Source organism: Lutra lutra, chromosome 11, assembly GCF_902655055.1.
Source record: "Lutra lutra chromosome 11, mLutLut1.2, whole genome shotgun sequence".
NCBI classification, from domain to species: Eukaryota; Metazoa; Chordata; class Mammalia; order Carnivora; family Mustelidae; genus Lutra; species Lutra lutra.
Genome location: NC_062288.1, coordinates 17586273 through 17609463, shown reverse-complemented (window position 1 = coordinate 17609463; position 23191 = coordinate 17586273). Strand labels below are relative to the sequence as shown.

Sequence of the window (23191 nt, the reverse complement as noted above, 5' to 3'; positions counted from 1 at the left end):
CCAAAGATCTAGACAGGCTTTAAGATGGGATGCATAGGAAGCAAGAAGTTGACAAAATTCAAACCTCTATTTTATCAATGAAGTAAGAAGTAAGGGTTTCTGGTAGAGAAAGGAAGGTTGCTTGAACAAAGTTGTAGTGATCTATGTTACAGGTGACCAAAGTAAGGCCTTTAGACCAAGCATTAAAGCTAAGACTATGTTTTTACATTTTTGAAGAGTAAGAAAAGAAAACGAATAATATGCAATATGGACTGTATGTGGCATACAAAGCCTGAAAAATTACTCTCTGGCCCCTTACAGAAAAACTTTCCCAACCCCTAGTCAATGTAGCACCTGTGGAAGGAGAAATGACAGAAGACATAAATTTGTAAAGCACTTAATCTGCATAGCTATGTGATCTTTTCTCCGGCACTGTTATCTTTTTTCTCTAACGGGAGGGGAAAAAAAAGTAACAGAGGCACTTATGAAAGAAAACTGTCCAGGTTGAATATTTTAAGTGCAAAGACTCTAAATTACAGGACACAAAATACCACCAGCCTATTATTAGACTGTAACATAAGAAGGCATAAAAAGTAAAACAAAGAGTTTAATCACTTAAAGACAGCAGTAAAAAGAATCCCCTAAAAAGGTTCATAATTAATTACTAAAAGAAATTATAGGATAATTAGTTTTTAAGACAAATTTGGAACTTCTGCTTCCAACCTAATAGAGTAATTGGTATAGGACTTACCCTAGCAACTGGAAAACTGGACTAACTTTATGCTACTGTTTTCAGATCCTGGACAAAAGGAGAACAAGGCTGTGATCACTAGGAAACAAATGAAGTGAGCTCTAGAATTATTGAGTGTGATCACTAGGAAACAAATGAAGTGAGCTCTAGAATTATTGAGTCTTTCTGCCTAAATACACACTCTCCTACAACATAAAAGGAAACCCCAGCAAGGCATAACTAATGGTCTATAGATGAGTTCAAGGGGCAAATCTGAATTAAGGAAGGTTGAGGTAAATGGAAGGGGAAGCAGGTCAAAATAATAGAAAAAGGCAAGCTAAGCAGAGAAACAGTTCCAGAAATTAGTTTTTAGGATTTCTTGAGTCTTAATATATATATATATTGCTATGAAAACATACAGTGAGACTCAAAGAGGCCAGGCAAAGAACAACCAGAAAGCCTGCAAACTGATCAATTCTCAGAGTTCACAACGAGAGCACTGCAACATATTCTAGCTTGAAGACCAAAACGAAGAGATGCCATTGAACAGAGGGGCATTCAGTACATATCTATGAAGGATCATGCCTTAATGGTAAGGCTAAGCTAGTCTTACAGTGAAGTTTCCTCTGAAGCTTACCCCATATAGCTTAAAAACAAACCTTAAAAGGATCAAGTTGATCCACAAGTAACTTGACTACCTGACAGAACAAAGTGCAACATTCTTTACAGGAAGACAACAAAACGCATTTACAGTGTTCAAACACAATGGTCAGTATTCAATCAAAAATTATTATATGGGCCCCTGGCTGGCTCAATGGTTGGAATGGGCAACTCTCCATCTCAGAGGTTTTAAGTTCAAACCTCGTGTTGGATGTAGAGATTGCTTTTTAAAAACAACAACAATCATTTGAACTAGCAAGATGCAAAAAGATGATGGAATTAAGAGACAAAGATCTTAAAATATCTATTACAACTAGGAACACAAAGTCAAGGAAAACATGACACAATGAAAAAAGAAATGTAAACTATAAAAATTAGTCACATAGGGGCGCCTGGGTGGCTCAGTGGGTTAAGCCGCTGCCTTCGGCTCAGGTCATGATCTCAGAGTCCTGGGATCGAGCCCCGCATCGGGCTCTCTGCTCAGCGGGGAGCCTGCTTCCTCCTCTCTCTCTGCCTGCCTCTCTGCCTGCTTGTGATCTCTCTGTCAAATAAATAAATTAAATCTTTAAAAAAAAAAAGATTAGTCACATAAAATCTCTAGAGCTGAAAAACACAGTTATTTGAACTGAAAAATTCACTGGAAGGGCTCAAGGTAGATCAGCCATTACAAAAGAAAAGATCGAAGGACCTGAAATAAGAGCAAACCAAAACTACCAAACTGAAATTACAAAACAATAAATGAACAAAGCATCAGTGGTCCATGTGCCAATATCAGGAGTCTAAAATATACGTGATCAGAGTCCCAAAGGAGAGGAAAGATGTGACAGAAAAAAAAAGTATTTGAAGAATGAATTATTTTTCAAATTTGGTAAGAAAGAAAAAAACCAAGCAGCAGCAGTAGTAGCAGCCCAGACCCAAGAATCTATATGAGCCCCAAGCAAAGCAGGAAGGGAAACACAAAGAAAACACACCAAGGCACATCACAGTGAAATTATAGGATAGAATGAAATAAAAAGAAAATCTGTAAAAGAGCCAGAGGAAGACAACACACTAACAAAAACCAAAGATAAGAATGACTAGACTTCTTATCACAAACTACACATGCCAGAAAACAACAAAATAACTTCTAAATGATCAAAGAAAAAAACAGTTTTCTACATCAAGTGAAAATAAGTCAAAAACGACAAAAGAAACACATTTTTACCAACAGCAGAATTTGTTGCCAGAAAGCCTGTGCTCAAAAACAACAACAACAAAGTCAGAGTTCTTCAAATCGGAAGGAAAATACCAGAATCTCTGATGTACTTAAAAAAAAAAAAAAGTGCCAGAAAGGGTAAATACGGTTGATCCTCAAACAACATAGGTTTGAACTGTATGCAGCCACTTACACAGCTTGTTTTTATAAACACGGTACTGTATGGGTTTTCTCTAGCTTACTTGAAGAATACAGCATACAACCCACAGAGCACACAAAGTATGTATTAATTGTGCATGTTATCATTAAGGCTTCCAGTCAACAACAGGCTATCGGTAGTTAAGTTTGGGGGGGGGGAGTTAAAAATTTTACCCGGATTTTTAATTGCACGGAGAACAGCATCCTCATGTTGTTCACCAGTCAACTATATATAAATATAAATTTTTCTCAAAATTTTTATTTAAAAGATGATTGGCAACAAATTTTTAAAAATTTTTAAAAACAACAACAATCATTTGAACTAGCAAGATGCAAAAAGATGATGGAATTAAGAGACAAAGATCTTAAAATATCTATTACAACTAGGAACACAAAGTCAAGGAAAACATGACACAATGAAAAAAGAAATGTAAACTATAAAAATTAGTCACATAGGGGCGCCTGGGTGGCTCAGTGGGTTAAGCCGCTGCCTTCGGCTCAGGTCATGATCTCAGAGTCCTGGGATCGAGCCCCGCATCGGGCTCTCTGCTCAGCGGGGAGCCTGCTTCCTCCTCTCTCTCTGCCTGCCTCTCTGCCTGCTTGTGATCTCTCTCTGTCAAATAAATAAAAATAAAATCTTTAAAAAAAAAAAAAACTGGAAAAAGTCCAAGGAGAAATAGACAAGTCCAGAATTATAGTTGGAAACTTTACAACTCCTCTTTCAGTAAAAAGTTACTTTCAGTAAAAAGCTAGTAAAACAAACAAAAATAAAATTAGGAAGGCTAGAAAATATGGGACCAATGTTATCAATCAACTTGACCTATTTAACATTTAAGAAACACTATGCTCAACAATGGGAGAAAACACATTATTTTCAAACATGGAACATTCACCAAGACAGACTACTTTGGGCCATTAAACAAACTTAAATACATTTTTTAATACTGTAATTTTACCAATTATTTTCTCTTAATGGAATTAAATGTGAAGTAAATAACAAAAAATTAGAAAAATTACCCAATATTTGGAAATTGAAAATTTTTAAATAACACTGGTGTCAGCAAAGAAATACAATGGAAATTAAAGAACATACTAAAATGAGTGATATACATAATCAGACCTGTGAGATGTCAGTAAAACATTGTACTGAGCATATAGTTGATAAAAAGAGATTAAAGTCTATCAAAGGTACTTTCACTAATGTAGTAGATGGAAGGAAATACTAAAGGTAAGAGCAGAAATCAATAAACTAGAAATAATAATAAGAACACTGTTCACTAAGAACAGTGAAACCAAATGCTGGTTATTTGAAAAGATCAGTAAAATTAGTATGACTGTAGGCAAACTGAAAAAAAGGAAGATACAAATATCCACTATCAGTAATGAAAGGGAGATAGAGTGCCAATCCTACAGATAACTAAAATATAATGAGAAGCTGTTAAAAACAAATGATGCTAATAAATTAGGCAAATTAAATGATATAAACAAAAATTCAAACTATACTTATCATCAAAACAGACACAAGAAAATAGAAAATCTGAATCCATCATCCATTAAATTATTTCAATTTATAACTAAAAGGTTTAAATAATATAAAACCTCCTGGGCTCATATATCTTGTCTTTTGAATTTGCAAGATGTGTAATGAAGGCTTGGTCTTGATCTTATACAGTTTTTGTTTTTTTCTTACAGTTTTTTTTTTTTTTTTACTAAAAAAAGAGAAACCATTTTCAATTCACTCTACAAATCCCAACACTGTCCTGATTCTAAAACCAGACAAAAACATTACAATAAAAGAAAATGGCAGATCAAGATTTCTCATAAATATACAGACAAAAGACTTCACCAAAATATTTGCAAATAAGATCGTGCAATATCTTATCGGGTGTTCTACCACGACCAAGTGAGTCATGACATAATCTAATATCATGGTAAATAGCAGCCAGGACAGCTGAGGTTATAGGGCAACCAACCAACTCAAACTCTAAGGATAAACCAGGTGCCTTGAAGAACATTTAGGACATGAGCACCCTTCGGAAAACAACAGTGGGTACCAGTAAAAGTAATCCCCTACAGCTGTTAATGAATTGCTAGAGGCTAAATGTGTGCCAGCAAGAGATACAGAACCTATGGAGGCCACAAACAAAAAAGAGAAGGTGTATGTACCCAATGGTTCTTCAAAAACCTCACCAGGTATGCACACACACACACAAAAAGATTAGGTGCAGAGTAAAAGGCCCCGGAAGGCACTCCTCCTGGCATGGGAGTGGTGACAGTAGCAGCCACTGAGGGCAAGGCATAAAGCCCAGCCTGGCTCCTTTCCACCATCTCTAATACAAGAGGGAAAAAAAGGCCTGAAACCACTGAAGGAAGTGCAACAAATCCTACCACTCTCTGGACATTGCTGAAAACCCACCAGAGCTAGGGGAAGGAAACAGCAAACAGAACAGAACAAAACAAAATCTATACCTCCAAGGGAGGAAAAAGAATTAGTCCTACAAATGGAAGTAGGGAAGGGACGTTGAGAAATCCCCTTTCCCAAAACCCAGGACACAGCAGTTGCCCGGTCCATTAGGACGGCTCTGTTGCTATATCCAAAACAATAATGGATCTGGGTAGAAGTGGCAGCAAACTGGGCTTGAGTAAGCCAAACTGACTGACAACCACAATCTGTTTCCATAGTTTGCAGACCCAAAGAGAGATGTTTTTGATCTGCTGATCTTCCAAGTGGCACACCTGAAGGCTGGGCTAATTGGCAACAGCCTGAGAAGCCCCAGGGTCCATAAGAACACCCACAATGTTCTTCAAGGGGTGTACTGGTCAGAGCTATGACAACAGAGTCAAGTGATGACATTCACTTTCAGTTTTCTGTCACTGACCCTCGCTGAAAAGCTGCAGCAGCAAAATGGATATTACCAGCGTATATCTGGGCTGAACCAAAAGTGAACCAGGCCAAGGTATTTACAGGAACTTCTGTAAATCAAGGGCTCCACTGAGCTAGGGCCTTTGCTTCAAGAAGTGAGAGATACTATTTCAGGAGTTAGAGATACAGTTTCTCCCAAAAGGGGTCACTTCTACCCCTTCATGCAACACCAAGATGTCACTAAGGACAGGCCGGCTGCATCACTGAACAAACCATCTGCACTTGATCAGTGCAATTTCTTGGGTCCTTTTCTTGTTAACTGTCAAGTCTGAGTCAAGCTACCCTCAAAACGGCAATATCATGCCGGAGAGTTTGCAAGGAGTCTATGGGTCAGGTGTGTAGTTTTCACAAGACCTGAACAGCAGGCCTTTTCAAAAGAGATGCACTTGGTAGCTGGGTCAGGCAGGTGGCACTGCTGTACTAAGAAATGGCCTGAGTACCTTAGCAGCCCTGTGTCTTTAACTAAAGCTGTGATTTTCTTTTCTCTCCTCTAGGGATAATCCATTGTTTGTGCTGGATCACTCAGGAAGGGGACATGCAGCATCCCACGAAGGGAGAATCTCCTGTGAACTCATAAGCATTCACAGTGTAAGCATGTAGAAGTAAAAATGGCAATACCAAATATACATTTGGCAGAGGAAGCCAGAACAACAGTATATTGAACAGGCCCCCAGACTCCACCCACACACACTCTAGCTTTTCTTGAATTTGACTGTTTTCCCCCTGCGGGAACACAGACCAAGGAATTTAACACATACACAAAAGGGACTATAGCCACAGCTGCCAGGAGAAGACATTATTTTCTGACCGGGAGCACGGAGAGTACATCATAGTGGGGAAGTGGGGGAGGCTTTTCTTCTGCATGGCTCCTCACCCCAGGGTCGGTGCAACTTCCTCCCCCAGCTCCTGCAAGAGCCTGGGCATCCTTAGTTTGCCCTGTGTACACTGCCACAGCTCCACCGTGCAGCCCACAGAGCCTTCAGCCTCCCTTGCCACCTCTGGTGCTTTCTCCCCATAGGACCAGGTAGGCTGGTGCTTGGGCACCCTATCCAACAGAGCTGTAAAAGTTTGAATGCCCCCCGCCCCCATCCTTGATGGTTCCCTACCATACTAGGCCTTACCTTAAGAAGCTGAGAATCAGAGGGTACAAAGAAGGGCTCTGCACCAATAAGCAAGACTTAACATATATGTTCAAACTGCCTACTTGACTTCAACATAGAAAGCTATAATGTATTCAGTCTACTCATACCCATTGCTGACACCTTTTGGCCCAGAGGCTTACTGCCTTATTGACATAACATTCTTTCCTTCTCTAGCCTAGAGAGTAAGCATCAACCAAAGCATCATTCAGGCAGCTCTGTTATAGGTCTCACTGCTTAGCCTCTAAATATTCATCAACAGTTAAGTCAGCAGGGGATCTACTAGCTTCCCACTTCAACAAGAGCATTTGCTACTAAACTGGCCCACAAGGACACTTGTTTTTTCTCTTGCAGGAAGCTATGTTTCTGTCAACATCACGGCTTTATTCTAAAAAATCACGATGAGTCTATGATTTTACTCTACTAGCAAGCTATGAAGCTAGTCTGTTCTTGTCACGGATGCTGCCAGATGACCTAAGATGCCTTGGTCACCGGGAAAGGACCTTATTATCCATGACACAGCAAGAAGTAAGAGGACAGTTCACCTTCCCACCCAAGTTCCTTTGGCAGAGGGGCCTAGATGAATACAGTGGATTTGCATTACAGCCAAATGACACTGAGCTTCAAAACGGACCATTTTTATAACAAGCAGAAGCAAGTCTGCTCTTTGGGGAGTCCTTACTGCATAGCTCAAGGTTGCTAGCTTCAAACACAACCCTGAGAACTGGGTTCTTTGTCTGGACGAAGACAAAGAACACTCAGGTTTTTGCAATCTTGGTATACCCAGCAATACCCAGCAGACCCCAGGACATTCAGGAATGCTCAGTGCTCCTGGCAGAGTGCTTCTCCCAATACATTCCTATCAAATCTAATATCAGAATATATTATCTAGTTCATCAACTGACTTGGTTTCAGGACACAGAAATGAATGTGATTTTGCATAATAAACCACAAAGGAGAATTATAGAAAGAAAATGAAGCAGCAGAAAAGCAAGAAGAGAAGCCAATGAAAAAGGCACAAACATGACTGTATAATTCTTTGACATAAATGTAAGAGAAAAATATCAACAAAAAGCATCCATAATATTTAAGAATGTAAAGAAGAAGGTAAGTCAGTGAAAACAGAAACCCAAAAAATTTGGAGCAGGGGCCCAAGGGGACAAGGCCCCCAAAAAACATGCCAACATTAGGACAACAAACAGAAATTAAGAAGTAGTAATAGTCACAGGGTCCAAAATCTAGATTTGGATGAGAAAATGGAAGGGAAAGCCATGTATTTATTTTTATAATATATGGGATGCTGACAACTGACTTACAAATACATAGTGTAAAAAATGAAAATGAAAAATTTTAAATGTCCAACTTAGGTGAAGTAGAAAGGTTGGGGAGGAACATTTTGTGGAGTTTTTCTGTTAAAAGAATATGGTTCTTATGCATGTACTTTATCTAATTATAATCAGTTTTCAATTATTCTCATACCAATAATGAATCACCAACATTGTTGACTCTCTGCTACCTTGGCTACTCCCCATTTGATGAAGGTTTCAACAGATGGTCCATTTCTACTTTTCTGGTAAAACATTTGTTGTGAAAGAAATTTAAAGTTGAGAAGCCAAATGAAATTTCTGAATTGCCTTTCAACCAAAATAATCCTTTCTTCATTGGGCTTTAGTATCAGAGAGAGTTGAGAGTTAGCTATATTAAGTATTCATTGAAAAAGCACCCTTGAAGCCATACAATTTAAAAAGTGCATTTTTCAGCAGTTAGGAACTGCTTTTGCATATATATTTTACAAACAGTTTCAAAGCACTTTTCAGTTGTCACTAATTACAATATTTCATGAAGTTGAATTTTTTTTATTTACAAATTCAGAATCATCAAAGAAGTAGCATCAGAAGTAGACACAAGCTGGACAAGAATGACCTGATATGAACAGTGCAATGTAAATGTGAACAACAAATCACTCTCTCACATTCATGGCTGTTCAAACTTAAGGCAACAGATGTATACAATTAAAAATCAAAGACTTTCATATCAAAAATGTTAGGAATTGAAATTCTTATGCAATCAAAATATTTATAACAAAAAAACCCAGAACTCAGTGAAAGGATTTTAATGGAGATATTTGGGGGCTTAGATTCATATCCATAACTTAGGTATCATTTGTAAGGTAAAACTGTTTTTCTAGGTTATCAATTAGCTAATTAATAATTAATCTATAAAATTATTTTATAACATAATATCTAGTCTTAAGTCACCAACTGTTTAAAATTAGTATCTTCTATAAATACAAAATATATTAAATGCACAAGTGTAAAATTTTGTTACTATGGAAATAAAAATCTTTGTTAATTCCGACATATAATCTGACACTAATTTTTTTCGTGAAAATTGTATAATCTAATTCTGAAACATGTATTTTAGATATTTTCATCTGTGTTAAAAACAAAACAAATGTAGTTAGGATTATCCTGCTAATAAATCACTAAACCAATCTGTGGTTTTTAAAAGGAAAACCATACTAAATGTTGTGTGCAATAAAAATAATTGTTGTTTGTGGTATCTTGTGTATCCTTAATCACAAGTCACTTACTTGCACGGGAAATAAAGTGCAGTGTCCAAGTCTGAGCTTTTTTGCTGCCATTATTTCTTACAGAGATAGAATTTGTTTTTTTCAAGAGTCTAACTTGGAAATATTGTATTACAGAGAGCTAAAGAAAACACAGAAATAAACTTCCACAAAAAGAATCAAAGCTATATTGTGTCCCAAAGAATGCTTGACTTGCCAAAAGTCATATAACTAATAAGCAGTGACTGAACCCAGATCATCCAATTTTAAGTCCCAAGTATCTTCAGAATTTTCCAGAAAGGGGGCCAACTATGGGGAGATGGGGGAAGGGGGAGGAAGTCACAGAGGTCCAATACAGGCTCTGCTACTAACTCAACTAGACTTTTTCAAGTCATTAAACTTCTTTGAGTCTTGGTGCCTCTACTTCATAGGGATATCTTGATGATCAACATAAGTATACTTGAACTCTTTGGCAGAAAAGCACTCTGTGTATGTCACTACGTTAATGATTTCTTGTCCCCACCACAAGTTTCAATTGATGCTAATATCTTTCCTCCAATTTTAGTTTGAATCTCTGGTTTTAGTCTGAAGCTTAAAATAACATTGTGTGTCCATGTGCTTGCACACTATCTTTCAACATGGTTGGCATTCTAACAACATCCTTTTCTGCAACCTTCAAAATGCATGAAAAGTAGCACAACAACACTTTAATATTTAGCATTACCAAGGCCATGCATAAAATTTTAGGAATTCACAACAAAATTTTCCACATTACTCTCAACTTCTATACAAATGCAATTCAATGGGGCGCCTGGGTGGCTCAGTGGGTTAAGCCTCTGCCTTCAGCTCAGGTCATGATCTCAGGGTCCTGGGATCGAGCCCCGCATCGGGCTCTCTGCTCGGCAGGGAGCCTGCTTCCTCCTCTCTCTCTGCCTGCCTCTCTGCCTACTTGTGATCGCTCTCTGCCAAATAAATAAATAAATAAAATCTCTAAAAAAAAAAAAAAAATGCAATTCAAAACTCACATAGTACTCAGCCAGCCCCCTGTGAAGCTTAAACACTACCAGAAGATTACAAAAATGTATACTGCTTTTTTAAATTATAAAAGAACTCCAGTTACAAATTAAAAATTTAGCATACATTTTTAAAAATGAATTCTGATATTCCTAAAATAATGGAAATAGGTGATGATCAATATTCTAATAATTCAGTCATTTGCAAGGTCTTCTATTTTGTGAACACAGAATCCAGCCACTTTATATATTCAAACCTAAAAAAGCATTTTCCTCAATACTGAGAGTAGGTAAACAAAGTTAATAGAAATTTAATCTTAAAGTAATACTTTAATTACTTCTACTTGTTTTTATTCTTTTGACAATCTACCTTAAAATAATTTAGCCTTATAACTTGTGAAGACACATAACTACTAGTTTCCTTTTTCCTTTACTGCTTTGTTTACCCGATAACTTTCACACACAGCTACATATACTATTTAAGGCACAGCAATCCATTAAAACTGCCCAGGTTAAAAATAGAAATAGCCGGTTGAAATAAAACATTATGGCAGTTGATCATTATATATCTACTAAATAAAAGGGTTACCAAAGGTGAAGACAGAGAAGTAATCTGAAAGGAAAGAACATGATTAAATCTTTATACATTGAGACTATGCTAATAGTAATAGCATTTTAAAAAAACATTTTAGGGTAGAACCACCATGGAGCAATGTCATTAATATTCTGAATGAATGAATGAATGAATGAATGGAATGAATGAACACCTGAATGAATACTGCAGTCGTAACAAGGTTTAACACCTTGAGACGCTCACAACAATTTGAAATACACAGAAAAGATGACTTGAATACAAACAAACTAGTTGAAATTCAATGTGGTTCACAGTAAAGATGCAGTGGCTTTCTATTTGTAGAACAAAGAATCTCAACCAAAAACATATAGACGACGAAAATATTCCCGAGTGCAATCATCTATGCTTCAGAAAGGATATACACTTTTCACCATGCGATTCTTTCTTACCCCCCTCCACCCCCCTGTATTTTTTAATGTTTGGCACAAGTGAACAACAAACCAGAATAGAATACACATTTTTAAAAGACTAATTTACTCATATTCTATTTAAGAGCAGCAGACGACTACTTATAAATATAGCCTTTTAAAAAAGCATCCTTATATAAAACAGTGGAGGGGGGGAATCCCTGCTCTACATATGAAGCACGGTTTAAGCCCAATACAACTGACCAATCAAAATTAGTGAACGCACTGCATCTCTCTGCAGTGGAGAGAAGCGACAAGGTAGGCTGTCATTCTGCAAAAGCTGCCCAGAACAGGCTTTCCTCTGAAAAGCAGTGCCATTCCTTTTTAGAGACTGAATCTAAATGTTGTCTCTGGAGACAAGAAGCCTTCGGTATGTTCAATTACTTCATTACGTTTTTCAGACGCTTATTGATTCCACAGTAGGAAGAGTGAGAGACTGCAGCAGCCTCTCAGCAGCACCACACGTCCCATACGTTAGCAGGACCGCTGAGACAATGGCACAGGACAGACACATGTTTTCATTAAGGTCTTTTCTGAAGAGATGTTTATGACCCTCTTCCCCCAGTCCTCTGCTAACAAGTGAACAAAATGCATCAGTCAAAACTGGAAACGCTTCAACTACATCAGGAATGTATCAAATCCTTAGCGGAGGTAAGATGTGTTCCCTTATTAACAGTATAAGCTGCTTTTGAACTGGCATAGTGGGGTAAAATTACTTTGAAAAATTTCAACCTAAATTTTAACAGTTTATTTGCTTAATTCTATTTATTGCTAAACATGTATTGTTTAGATCGACTTCTTTTAAGACATAACATTTTAAATGTAATTTTTTTAGGATGCAATGTTAAATACCAAAAATTTTCTTTGTTGATTCACTAGGGAGACATCACCTTTTAAGTCACTTCGGACCTACTAAATATTCTTAATGTCATCAGGATAGTTTTTCTCAAGTGCTCAAAAAATGTTTTTATTTCTTAAAAGGACTGGGTTTACTATTTAGCTATTATTTATTACTCAGTTTTAGGTTAAGTTCATTATCGGGCATGTTCACTGAAAATTTAATGTGCAGTCACACTTTGCATTACCATTTGCATTTCAACTGCTTGAACAACCCATCCGTAGACATTTATAAGCATCTTACCATGGGATAGGTTTGAATCAGCTGATACTCAAACCATGTGCTAATAATTAAGCAAGCTACCATATTTCCCAGTAGGAAACAGTGTTAAATTTATTGTAAAGACAAGTGAGAACGACAGTATGTGTAGTGTATGCTAATTGATCATAATCTCTGAAAACCTAGGCTAGCTTCTAAACGGAGAGCAGAAATTAGTTTTAAACTGCAGCCTCTCCTTCATGGTTCTATTTATAATGCTACCTCTCTTACTAAATCATATAACGTTTGCAAAATCTGTTAGGAAAAGAAAATATTTAAAGAATCCCTTAAATTTATGCATAGGTGGTGGCTCTACTAATACAGTTTGCTTACTTTGATAACAAATTACTGCGTACGGTGTCAAAGTCAACAAAACTGAAGTAACTTGTGTTAATTGCAAATTATTAGGAACCCTATTTCTTAACCATTTTTTTTTCTTTTTCACAAGGGCCCACAGCAGCTAATTCAGTATTTACAACTGACAATATGAAGAATGCATCTGATCAAACACCTCTCTAGCTGCCTGAACCAAAAACTGCAGGATATTCTTCTGACACATGAATTTAAGACATTAAGGAGTTAAAACCAGAAAATACACGTCCACATTACTGCTGGGATATAACACATGGACAGCAATGATCCTAAGAAGATGCTATATAAAATAGACACAAAAAGAAAAACAATTTAACTGCGAAAGCCTGAGAACAAAATGGTGAGCATTTTTAAAAGGGGAGTTTATACTTTAACATACCGGGACTGTGGAGCTGTTTCCTGAAGAAACAATGAGGCACGGAATGCCAAAAAGAGAATGCCATATATTAGCAGCAAGCTAAATAAAGCTTTATCATGTATTTTCTGCACTAAATATTCAGATATTCATAGCACTTGATATTACTAAAGGATTTTTTCATCTAAGTTTTAGGACTATGTATCCTCTTCTAATGAAAACAAATCAAATTAAATAGCAGATGGTTTTTATCAAAAGAACATGGACTGGATTTATAACACAAAGCAAGTTATGTGATCAAGAAATTATTTCAAACTAATGAGGACTGTTATAGAAACAGATTTACATTTGTAACAGAAGGATGTCGAAATACATTTTAGAAGCTAGAAACCGTATGTCTCCTTTTTTGTTTTCACGTGTCCTGGAAAATAAAGAGACACTATCATATATTCCCTCAAAGGGAAACACAATTCCTATCATTTGAGGAAGTTTCTCTTGGTCGTGACTTTTTAAGGCAAAACAAACACAAATATTTTGCACTGGTCTTTAGAAATCCATCAGCCAACTAAATCTCACAATTCATGCAGTTTGAAGTATTGGAGAGAAAATGAAAGAATTTCTACAAGACATGAAATAAAACACAGCTACTTCACTGTTGTCAGGTAAAAATTCATGTCAAAATCTGTCAATGACATCATGAATCAATTTGTGAAAATCTGCTATAGTGAGCCAAAAGGCCAATAAGGCAACAGCAAACAGGTAGGTCAGAAGATGCATGCACCGCACCACACTGTTTAACATTTACAAAAGAAAACAATCTTGCTCTAGAGGAGACGCGTTTTACTTAGTTACCCTCTAACTTGGCATTTCTGCTTTATCTAATTATAAATCTAACTGATGACAAAGACCTGATGTTTAATCTGTCAGTTCTGAAAATCTGGCACACTTAAAATTTTCCATTTTCATATGATTTCACTGTTAGCTAAGACTTTCACTTGAGTATATGCCTTTAGTGATACTTTATACCAAGCTCAAAGGAATTAATAATGTTATCATCTGTGTTTCTGAAATATCGCCCCTAAAATAATATGCATAAATAAAATTGTATTCGAAAAGCTGTCGAAGGTTACACCAAGTGAAAGGTTAACATGAATCTTGGAAATTATTAGTCTTTATAATTTATGTTTGATTATGATTTTGCAGTCAAAACGCTGTACTTGAAATGTGAAATATAGTTGGTTGTATGATTTTATGTTAACTGAATATACTCATTACTGACATGTTAGCCCAGAAAGTCAGACATTATTTTTATAAATTATTCTAACCCTCTATATATTAAAATATAGATTTATATGAATTGGCAAAAGAGCTTATTTTTTAATTGTTTTTAATTGTTGTTTTCCTCAAAATTATACACACCGGGTGATTTATTTACAAAAAGTTTCACATGGAATGTATAACTTTAAAAGATTCCTCAGAAAATGGGCTTCAGATACTCCTTTTCCAAAATTTCATGTTTTACTTTAAAAATCCTGTTTAAACATATAAAATCAAATGATATAGCCTTTTAAACCACTCCAAAAATGACTATTACTTAACATGATATTAAATTTCAATTTCCTTCTTCCACAATAAATGAGAGGGTGTGGTCACAAAATAAATCATTCATTGGAGTGATTAGTACTCTTTTACCAAGTTTTGTGGTGTTCTACTTTAACATAATGTCCTTTCTCATCCAATTTTTATTACATAAGTTTGTCCATTATGAAGTTTGACGAGCATTTGCACTACAAAATATGTAATATTTATCATTTGTCTACTTTCTAGGGGAGAGAGCTCCAAATATCCCCAAGCACACTGTAGACTCCTGAATAAGAGTTTCAACCAAGAACATGGACAAAATGGTTTAAAACAACTAGGGCTCTGTGCCATTTATCATTTTAAATGAACTCTTGTCCTGTTCATTTGAAATCTCATGAGAAAAATTACACCTACACTAATTATGCTAGAACATATTAAAACAGCATTTATTACCCACCTACTCACAACACTTTAAAATGAAATATTAAAACACCAGGCTAAAATTAGTTTTGCATACTGGGTAGTTTTATTGTACAAAAAGATATGATATCTTAAAAAGCCTGAAAAACCCAAATGAGGAAAATCTTTGGGGATCTTGAGTTATTCTGAACTATATAGGAGTCAAAGGGAGAATCCAATTCCCTGTTACATCAAAACAATGCAACCTCGATGTCTCCTAATTCTACCTTTGCCATTAATAGTTTAGAAACCTAAAAATTAAGCCAAGTACACAATAAAAAGACTATTTTTTAAAAACAAGGAACACATGTTTTATACGTCATTTAAATTGCCAAATATCAAAGAGTTTATTCTATTTCACTTTCTAGGAAAAACACCAACTGCTCCAAAAGAATGTGTTTTTCTCCCATTCTGGAAACCAACATGCAGTCTGAACCTAACATTACAGTGCGAGATGACATTGATGACATCAACACCAATATGTACCAACCACTATCATATCCATTAAGCTTTCAAGTGTCTCTCACCGGATTTCTTATGTTAGAAATTGTGTTGGGACTTGGCAGCAACCTCACCGTATTGGTACTTTACTGCATGAAATCCAACTTAATCAACTCTGTCAGTAACATTATTACAATGAACCTTCATGTACTTGATGTAATAATTTGTGTGGGATGTATTCCTCTAACTATAGTTATCCTTCTGCTTTCACTGGAGAGTAACACTGCTCTCATCTGCTGTTTCCATGAGGCCTGTGTATCTTTCGCAAGTGTCTCAACAGCAATCAACGTTTTTGCTATCACTTTGGACAGATATGACATCTCTGTAAAACCTGCAAACCGAATTCTGACAATGGGCAGAGCTGTAATGCTAATGATATCCATTTGGATCTTTTCATTTTTCTCTTTCCTGATTCCCTTTATTGAGGTAAATTTTTTCAGTCTTCAAAGTGGAAATACGTGGGAAAACAAGACACTTTTGTGTGTCAGTACAAATGAATACTACACCGAACTGGGAATGTATTACCACCTCTTAGTACAGATCCCAATATTCTTTTTCACTGTCATAGTAATGTTAATCACATACACCAAAATCCTTCAGGCTCTTAACATTCGAATCGGCACAAGATTTTCAACAGGGCAGAAGAAGAAAACAAGAAAGAAAAAGACAATTTCTCTAACCACACAGCATGAGACTACAGACATGTCACAAAGCAGTGGTGGGAGAAATGTGGTCTTTGGTGTAAGAACTTCAGTCTCTGTAATAATCGCCCTCCGGCGAGCCGTGAAACGACACCGTGAGCGACGGGAAAGGCAAAAAAGAGTCTTCAGGATGTCTTTATTGATTATTTCTACATTTCTTCTCTGCTGGACACCCATTTCTGTTTTAAATACCACCATTTTATGTTTAGGCCCAAGTGACCTTTTAGTAAAATTAAGGTTGTGTTTTCTAGTCATGGCTTATGGAACAACTATATTTCACCCTTTATTATATGCATTTACTAGACAAAAATTTCAGAAGGTCTTGAAAAGTAAAATGAAAAAGCGAGTTGTTTCCATAGTGGAAGCTGATCCTCTGCCTAATAATGCTGTAATACACAATTCTTGGATAGATCCTAAAAGAAACAAAAAAATTACCTTTGAAGACAGTGAAATAAGAGAAAAATGTTTAGTACCTCAGGTTGTCACAGACTAGGGAAAAATCTAAGTTTCATTAAGCCCACATTTAAATTGTAAAAAAATGAAATTACTGCCAAATATAAGAAAAAACATTTTAAGTATTGGTTATGTTGTAAATTTTCGATGTAAATGTCAAGATTAGATTAGGTCATATATATTCAATTTCTTCATTACAATGTATTTGTTGCATGGCAGTCTGTTAAAGTAATATTGTGTATATTTTGTCAATATTATGTCCATCAGAAGATATTCATGTAAGTCATATTTTCTAAATAATAAATACATAGCCTTAAAACAGTGTATAACTTTAAAATGTAACTGACACAGGTATCCTTTTCTTTTTTTTTATGAGGTGTATTTGTTTCTACGCCACAAGCTATAGATATATTTATATAAATGACAAGTGGAATAGCACTTTAATATAAGAACAAAAATTATGGTCTCCAATCAAAATAATTCAGAATTTTCTGTCACTACATTATGTTTTCTGGTATAGTCTACTTGCTATATATTTGATGCATCAAAAATAATGAACTATGTGTGAAACTTTATCCTTTTTTTTGAATGCCGAAAATTGTAGAATTTATCAGGATTTTAAAATTTAAGAACCAAGAAACAACCCTGTATATACACTCTAGGATAGGGAAACTTTGAAATTCAAGTTTATTATGAAAAAGAGATTGATTTTCTAAGATCAAGGGCACTATGCCTATAAATATATGAATAAACCGACAATAAAGGGAAGGAAGAAAACTAATGCATCAGCCTCTTTTCTTCCTTCCTCACTTTGCTTGAGTCTAAGCCAAATGTTCCGGATTAATATAGTATACTGGTAAAAACCAGTGCATTAAAATAAACTAACTTCCTAACTTTATTTAAGTCAGTCTTTTTGTATACCAGAAGTCAGCTGTTAAAATCTGAATAAAAGAAAGAAAAAAAAGACTTTCTATCATTGTAGAGAAGCTGCACAAAGCCAATGATTTCTAATTTTAGATATATAGCAACTTTAGAGTAATAAAATTTACACAAGTTTCCTATACTATGATAGCTTCCAAATGTTTCAAAGAACAATAGTTCTATTTCCATTCTTAAAATCATTTAAGTGGCAATAAATCTTGTCAATTTTTTTACTTTACACCACTTAATCTAACTTTAATCCTTGTGTCTCCGATCTTCAATTCATGTTGGAAAACTATAAAATTACTAATCCTAACTACAGATAAAAGGTTTGGGAATCTCATATCAAACAAATATTTTCCAACTGTTATAATCCAATAATAGAACAGTGAGTGCTAATTACCACTATATCAGAAAAATAGCAATAAGTTACTTTAAACAGGCAAATACAGTTCTTGCTACCTTATAATTGATAACTGGGCAACTTTTTATTCTATTTTTCTTTTTTTTAACACTGTGTCCATCAAATCAAGTAACAACTCATCTTTAAATAAAATTTTATGTCAAGGAATTCAGTAATACATCACTTTTACATAAGTAAGTGAGGTTGAGATTTACCCAGTCTAGTTTACTGAATACATTAATCCTTGAGAGAAATGAGCACCATGCAATACCTTGAATTCCCTGAGGTTACATGGGAAATTTAAAGTGATTTATTTCTGATAATGTTATCATGTCAAATCTTAGCAAAAGAACAGTATCCTTCTTTCTTGTTTTCTACTTTCATGGAATTAAAGATATGCTTCAATTTGACAAAATGTAGCATAAGAAAATAGACATTTTTCAGAACCCTGTAGAGAAATTAAGACTTCATAGGTAAGGGTATTAAAATTTTTTTCATTCAGTAAACATATTTGGCACAGAATATCTCCTAATATAGCCATTAAAATTTTTTAAACTAATTTTATACTTAAACTTCCAAGCACAAATTATAATTGTATTTAGTTTTATAATCTTCATAAAAATTAGTCTATTTTTAGAATTTTCATATTAAGAGAAACCCTCTGTGTCTTAAATATTTTTAGTCTTCAAGTCTATAAGCATGCCAAAGAACTTGGTTAAAAAACATTTTTAAATATATTTGCCTAAACTGCTTTCATGCCCTCTTGTGTTCTGTAATAAGAAATCTAACAAAATAATAAATGGCAAATATTATAATGTTGCCTTCTAAACTGTTATTATTTCTACGCTTGACACTGGAACAGACAATTAACAAGCATTTTTGCCCTCCTGTAATGGACTTTCAAGTATTCAAAAGTAACATCCATTGTTTTACAACAAAGAAAATTCATACCTACCAAACAACTTCTAATTGCTTTTTAATGTTAAATAGTACGTAATATGTAAACCAAAATAATATTTATATTAAAGGATCAGCTTTTGAAAACAAGTCACAAATATGCTTAAAATTAATGACCTCTGCTTAAATGAGAGAATGAGAAGCTTAGACAACTTTAAGTGTTTGTTCTATGAAAAGGTGAAGTATTTTTATTTTCCTCATGATGGGCTTCACCAAAACGTATGTGTCTTTCACTGTATTTCTAATAATTTTATGGGAAAAAATATAAATACCAATTTTTCATGTTAGAATGAAATCTGTAAATGCAAAAGCAACAGCGGTAACAGTAAACTCAATATGGGTCCTTCTGCCACAAATCACAGGCACAGGCATCCATTTATATATAGTTAACTGGGTAAGTTCTTCAAAACCACAGAAGTAAGAACTATTATTTTAAAAATAAACCAAACTTGAGCTCAATAAGATATGGAACTCTCTTGCTTGCTAACTCCAGGAGGTCGTTAGTCTACCAATTAGTCTGAACAGATGTTCAAACCTATTATGAAAGTTTAAGAATTTATAATTATGCTTTAAAAAAATGCCATCCATAATATTTCTGATCTCACCACGGTAAGTCAATTTTTAGGTATGTGGTCTACTTGTCTATTTTTTTAATCCCCCAAATAAAATGATAGCAAAATCTAAGTTCTCTGGGCATTAAAAATCAAACTCCTCATTTAACTGAGATTTGACTGAAAGATGAAAACCGAAAGATAAGAAAGCAGGTGCTTAGTAAGACTTTAGTCAACACAGTAATTTGACTATTTTCCAAAGCCTTCTAAAAGACTATTTTCTGAAGTCAATAAAACTTTTAGTTTCATTACACCTTGATTGTACATTTAAGTAAGCTTAGTAATTCAATTAATATTTGAATCCTTACAATGTAGAAGGCACTACATTAGGTACACATATTCATATGGAATACAGTCATTACCCTGGAAGCTTAACCTAGAATCAAGGTAGTTAAAAGTCTGGCAATACCTACAAAAAGGCAGAATGCAGTAAATACTATGAAAAAAAAAAAAAAAACAATGTTCTTAATAATCTTAAGAAGAAAGGGAATTATGTTGGATTAAAAAACAATATAAATAAAAGCATTATTGAAGAAAGCTACTGAAGCAGATTTAGAAACAGTAAATTGCTCTCTTTAGAAGGAAAGTTATACAATAGTGAGAAACTGATCTGTTAGGTTAAACTGGGGCCAAAGACAGAAAGAAGGCTTTAAATATTGGCAGAGATATTTGAGCAGGGGAATAAGACAAAGATAAATGGGTTACAAATCAATCAATCAATCAATCAATCAATCAGCAATATGTAGAAAGGGTTGATTGAGTAAGACACGTAACAGGAAGATGAGAAACCAAATCGCTGGTTGGGTAAGACACAGAAGACGGGAAGCCATAGTCATCACCCCAACAGGTAATGAAAGGCCTCGCAAAAAGTGCTGGCAGTGGCTGTGCAAAGGAGCGTACACATGTGACAGGTAACGTGAAGGCAGAATCGATAGGGTATGTCAACTGACTAAAAAGGCAACTGGTATAAGAAATTGAAGAATCAAAAATGATGGCCAAAAAAAGACTGTAAAAAAACAGACTATCCTCAATGATCTAAGAACTTTTAAATTGTTTTGCATAAAGTACATGGATAATGAGGACAAAATCAGAAAGAATTTCTGGCAAAGCAAAAAATTCAATTAAGTGAAATAAATGACATTATTCAAGAATGTTCTAGTTATTACAAACTATTCAAAATGAAAAATTCAAATCGATGTTTTAAAATATCTATATTTTGCATATTGGTTTATTCAGTTTTTCCACTAAGCCACATATTTTCTTCTCCAGTAATTTTTTAATTACAAAAATTTATCAACAATGGAAAAATGCCAAGGTATATAAAGTAAAAAATATAAGTAGCATCCTTTGCTCGTAATAATTATGAATATCTACCCAAGTCATTACATACATGTCTCCCTCATTCTTTGTTAATAGCTCCATAAAAATAACTTTTTAAAAATTAAAAAACAGATAGCAATATTTCTAAAAAATGACAATGATAAAATATCAAATAGTTAAACCCTCTTCTATTATAATTAAATAATTTGAAGCTACATGTCAAGACCATCTTGAAAAAGGTAGAAAGGTAACTTGTCAAATTGTGAGGCAGGCTATTTTTCTAAATGGAGAGAAGAAGCAAGGAAAAAGACAGAAAATAATGTATTTTTTTCTTCCTTTTCACTAAATAAGATGAGAAAGAAAAAAAAACTGAAGAAAACTTGTGGCGCTTATTTTCTTTACATCTCAGAAACGCACACTTGATGTACTCCTTGCGAATGTAAGCAATCTCCCTACGGGACAGCAGTGAACTCAAGAAAGCTAAACATGAGATTAATAATAAATGTTAGGGGAAAAGGGAGCTCAGACCATATTACAAAAGAGGAAAAAAAGGAGATAATTAAACCTAGACAAGGCAGGAAAAAGATCTAAAATACTCAGAGATACTCAGCTTTTAGAGAAATAAAATGGGAATACAGAATTGTGGGTTAGAGTTCATAGAAGAAAACTTGAAGACTGACTTTTTCTTAAAGCATTCAAAAAGATTAAAGCAATTTTTTTTAAAGATTTTATTTATTTATTTGACAGAGAGAAATCACAAGTAAGCAGAAAGGCAGGCAGAGAGAGAGGAGAAAGCAGGCTCCCTGCTGAGCAGAAAGCCCGATGTGGGGCTCGAACCCAGGACCTGGGATCATGACCTGAGCCGAAGGCAGCGGCTTAACCCACTGAGCCACCCAGGCGCCCCTAAAGCAATTTTTTTTAAAAGAAACTCCAGTTAACAAACTGGGCAGATTAGTAATATAATAATATATTACACAATACAAAGTAGATGCAAATCAGGATGACAGAACAACTCACAAACGTTTGGAACAGAGGGGTACTGAGATGGAGAAGTAAATGGAAATCTGGGCTCATCTTAATATGAAAGCTTTCACCTTTTACAGAATATTCAGTTTCTGCAGGAGAGAAAGAGCTGAGCAAACTTAAACACAGTATTTCTCCCCTTGCTCATGATAAAATAATGTGTGAAAATAATCCTAAGTATCTCTGCCCCTCTATTCACACATTTTTTTTTAAACAGGCCTCTATAAGCTGTATCCATGGCTTCCAAGTATGACAGCTTCGTACTTCCACCAGCAAGTGGTAAAAAGTACTGTCATTCCTGTCACTGCCACCAATATCAACTCCTAGCACTATCAAACCCTGAAGCATCAAGTAAGATAAAGGAGGAAAGCGGACTCTATCTGGGACTGAGGTCATTTTCCTCACCCTGCTTCCATGACAGCAGTGTGTCATATATTTCTGAGAGGCATTATGCAAGGTGGGCTACCAAAGTACATCCACCAGTTTTTCAAGGCAGAAATTAAAAGGAGCAAGAGAATCTTATTACTCTTATTATGAAGTTCATAGATAACTGCTTTCCACTCAGACAGCTGTGGACATACAATAGCAGTAACAGAAGCAAACTGAAAAATTTTGAATTTAACATAAATTTTTAAAAAGGTTAATGCTAACAAGTGAGAGTTTTGACCACCTTAGACACAGACTGGAAGAGTGAGAAATACATAGGAGACTGAATTTTATATATATATATATATATATATATAAAATTCAGTCTCCTATGTATTTATATATATGTATTATATATATATATATATATGCACATATATACACACACATTCACATACCTACATACATATAGCACATCCATTTATATTACATATCCCACCTGTCATATACTGTATACTGTGTATATTGTATATTTGTTCTCTACCCAAAGATACGTATTTCACTC

At 35.0% G+C, this 23191-nt stretch overlaps 2 protein-coding genes across 4 annotated transcripts in view; one reads left to right on the top strand and one right to left on the bottom strand.

Moving 5' to 3' along the window:
- COG5 (component of oligomeric golgi complex 5) overlaps positions 1 to 23191 on the bottom strand; it is a 282131-nt gene that overhangs the window by 191483 nt on the left and 67457 nt on the right. The window lies entirely within an intron of this gene.
- GPR22 (G protein-coupled receptor 22) lies at positions 11677 to 19544 on the top strand. Of its 3 annotated transcripts, none has more exons than XM_047694099.1 (3): positions 11677 to 12098; positions 13052 to 13315; positions 15739 to 19544. In XM_047694099.1, exon 3 carries the CDS (start codon positions 15764 to 15766, stop codon positions 17063 to 17065), a length of 1302 nt encoding a protein of 433 aa, XP_047550055.1. In that variant the 5' UTR covers positions 11677 to 12098; positions 13052 to 13315; positions 15739 to 15763; the 3' UTR covers positions 17066 to 19544. The 3 variants fall into 3 exon arrangements, with proteins under 3 accessions (XP_047550055.1, XP_047550054.1, XP_047550053.1); XM_047694098.1 differs by having other exon boundaries at positions 13052 to 13992; XM_047694097.1 differs by having other exon boundaries at positions 13052 to 14089.

Coding starts and splice junctions, on each gene's coding strand:
- GPR22 (XM_047694099.1), top strand. CDS start 15,764: ATGTGTTTTTCTCCCATTCTGGAAACCAACATGCAGTCTGAACCTAAC.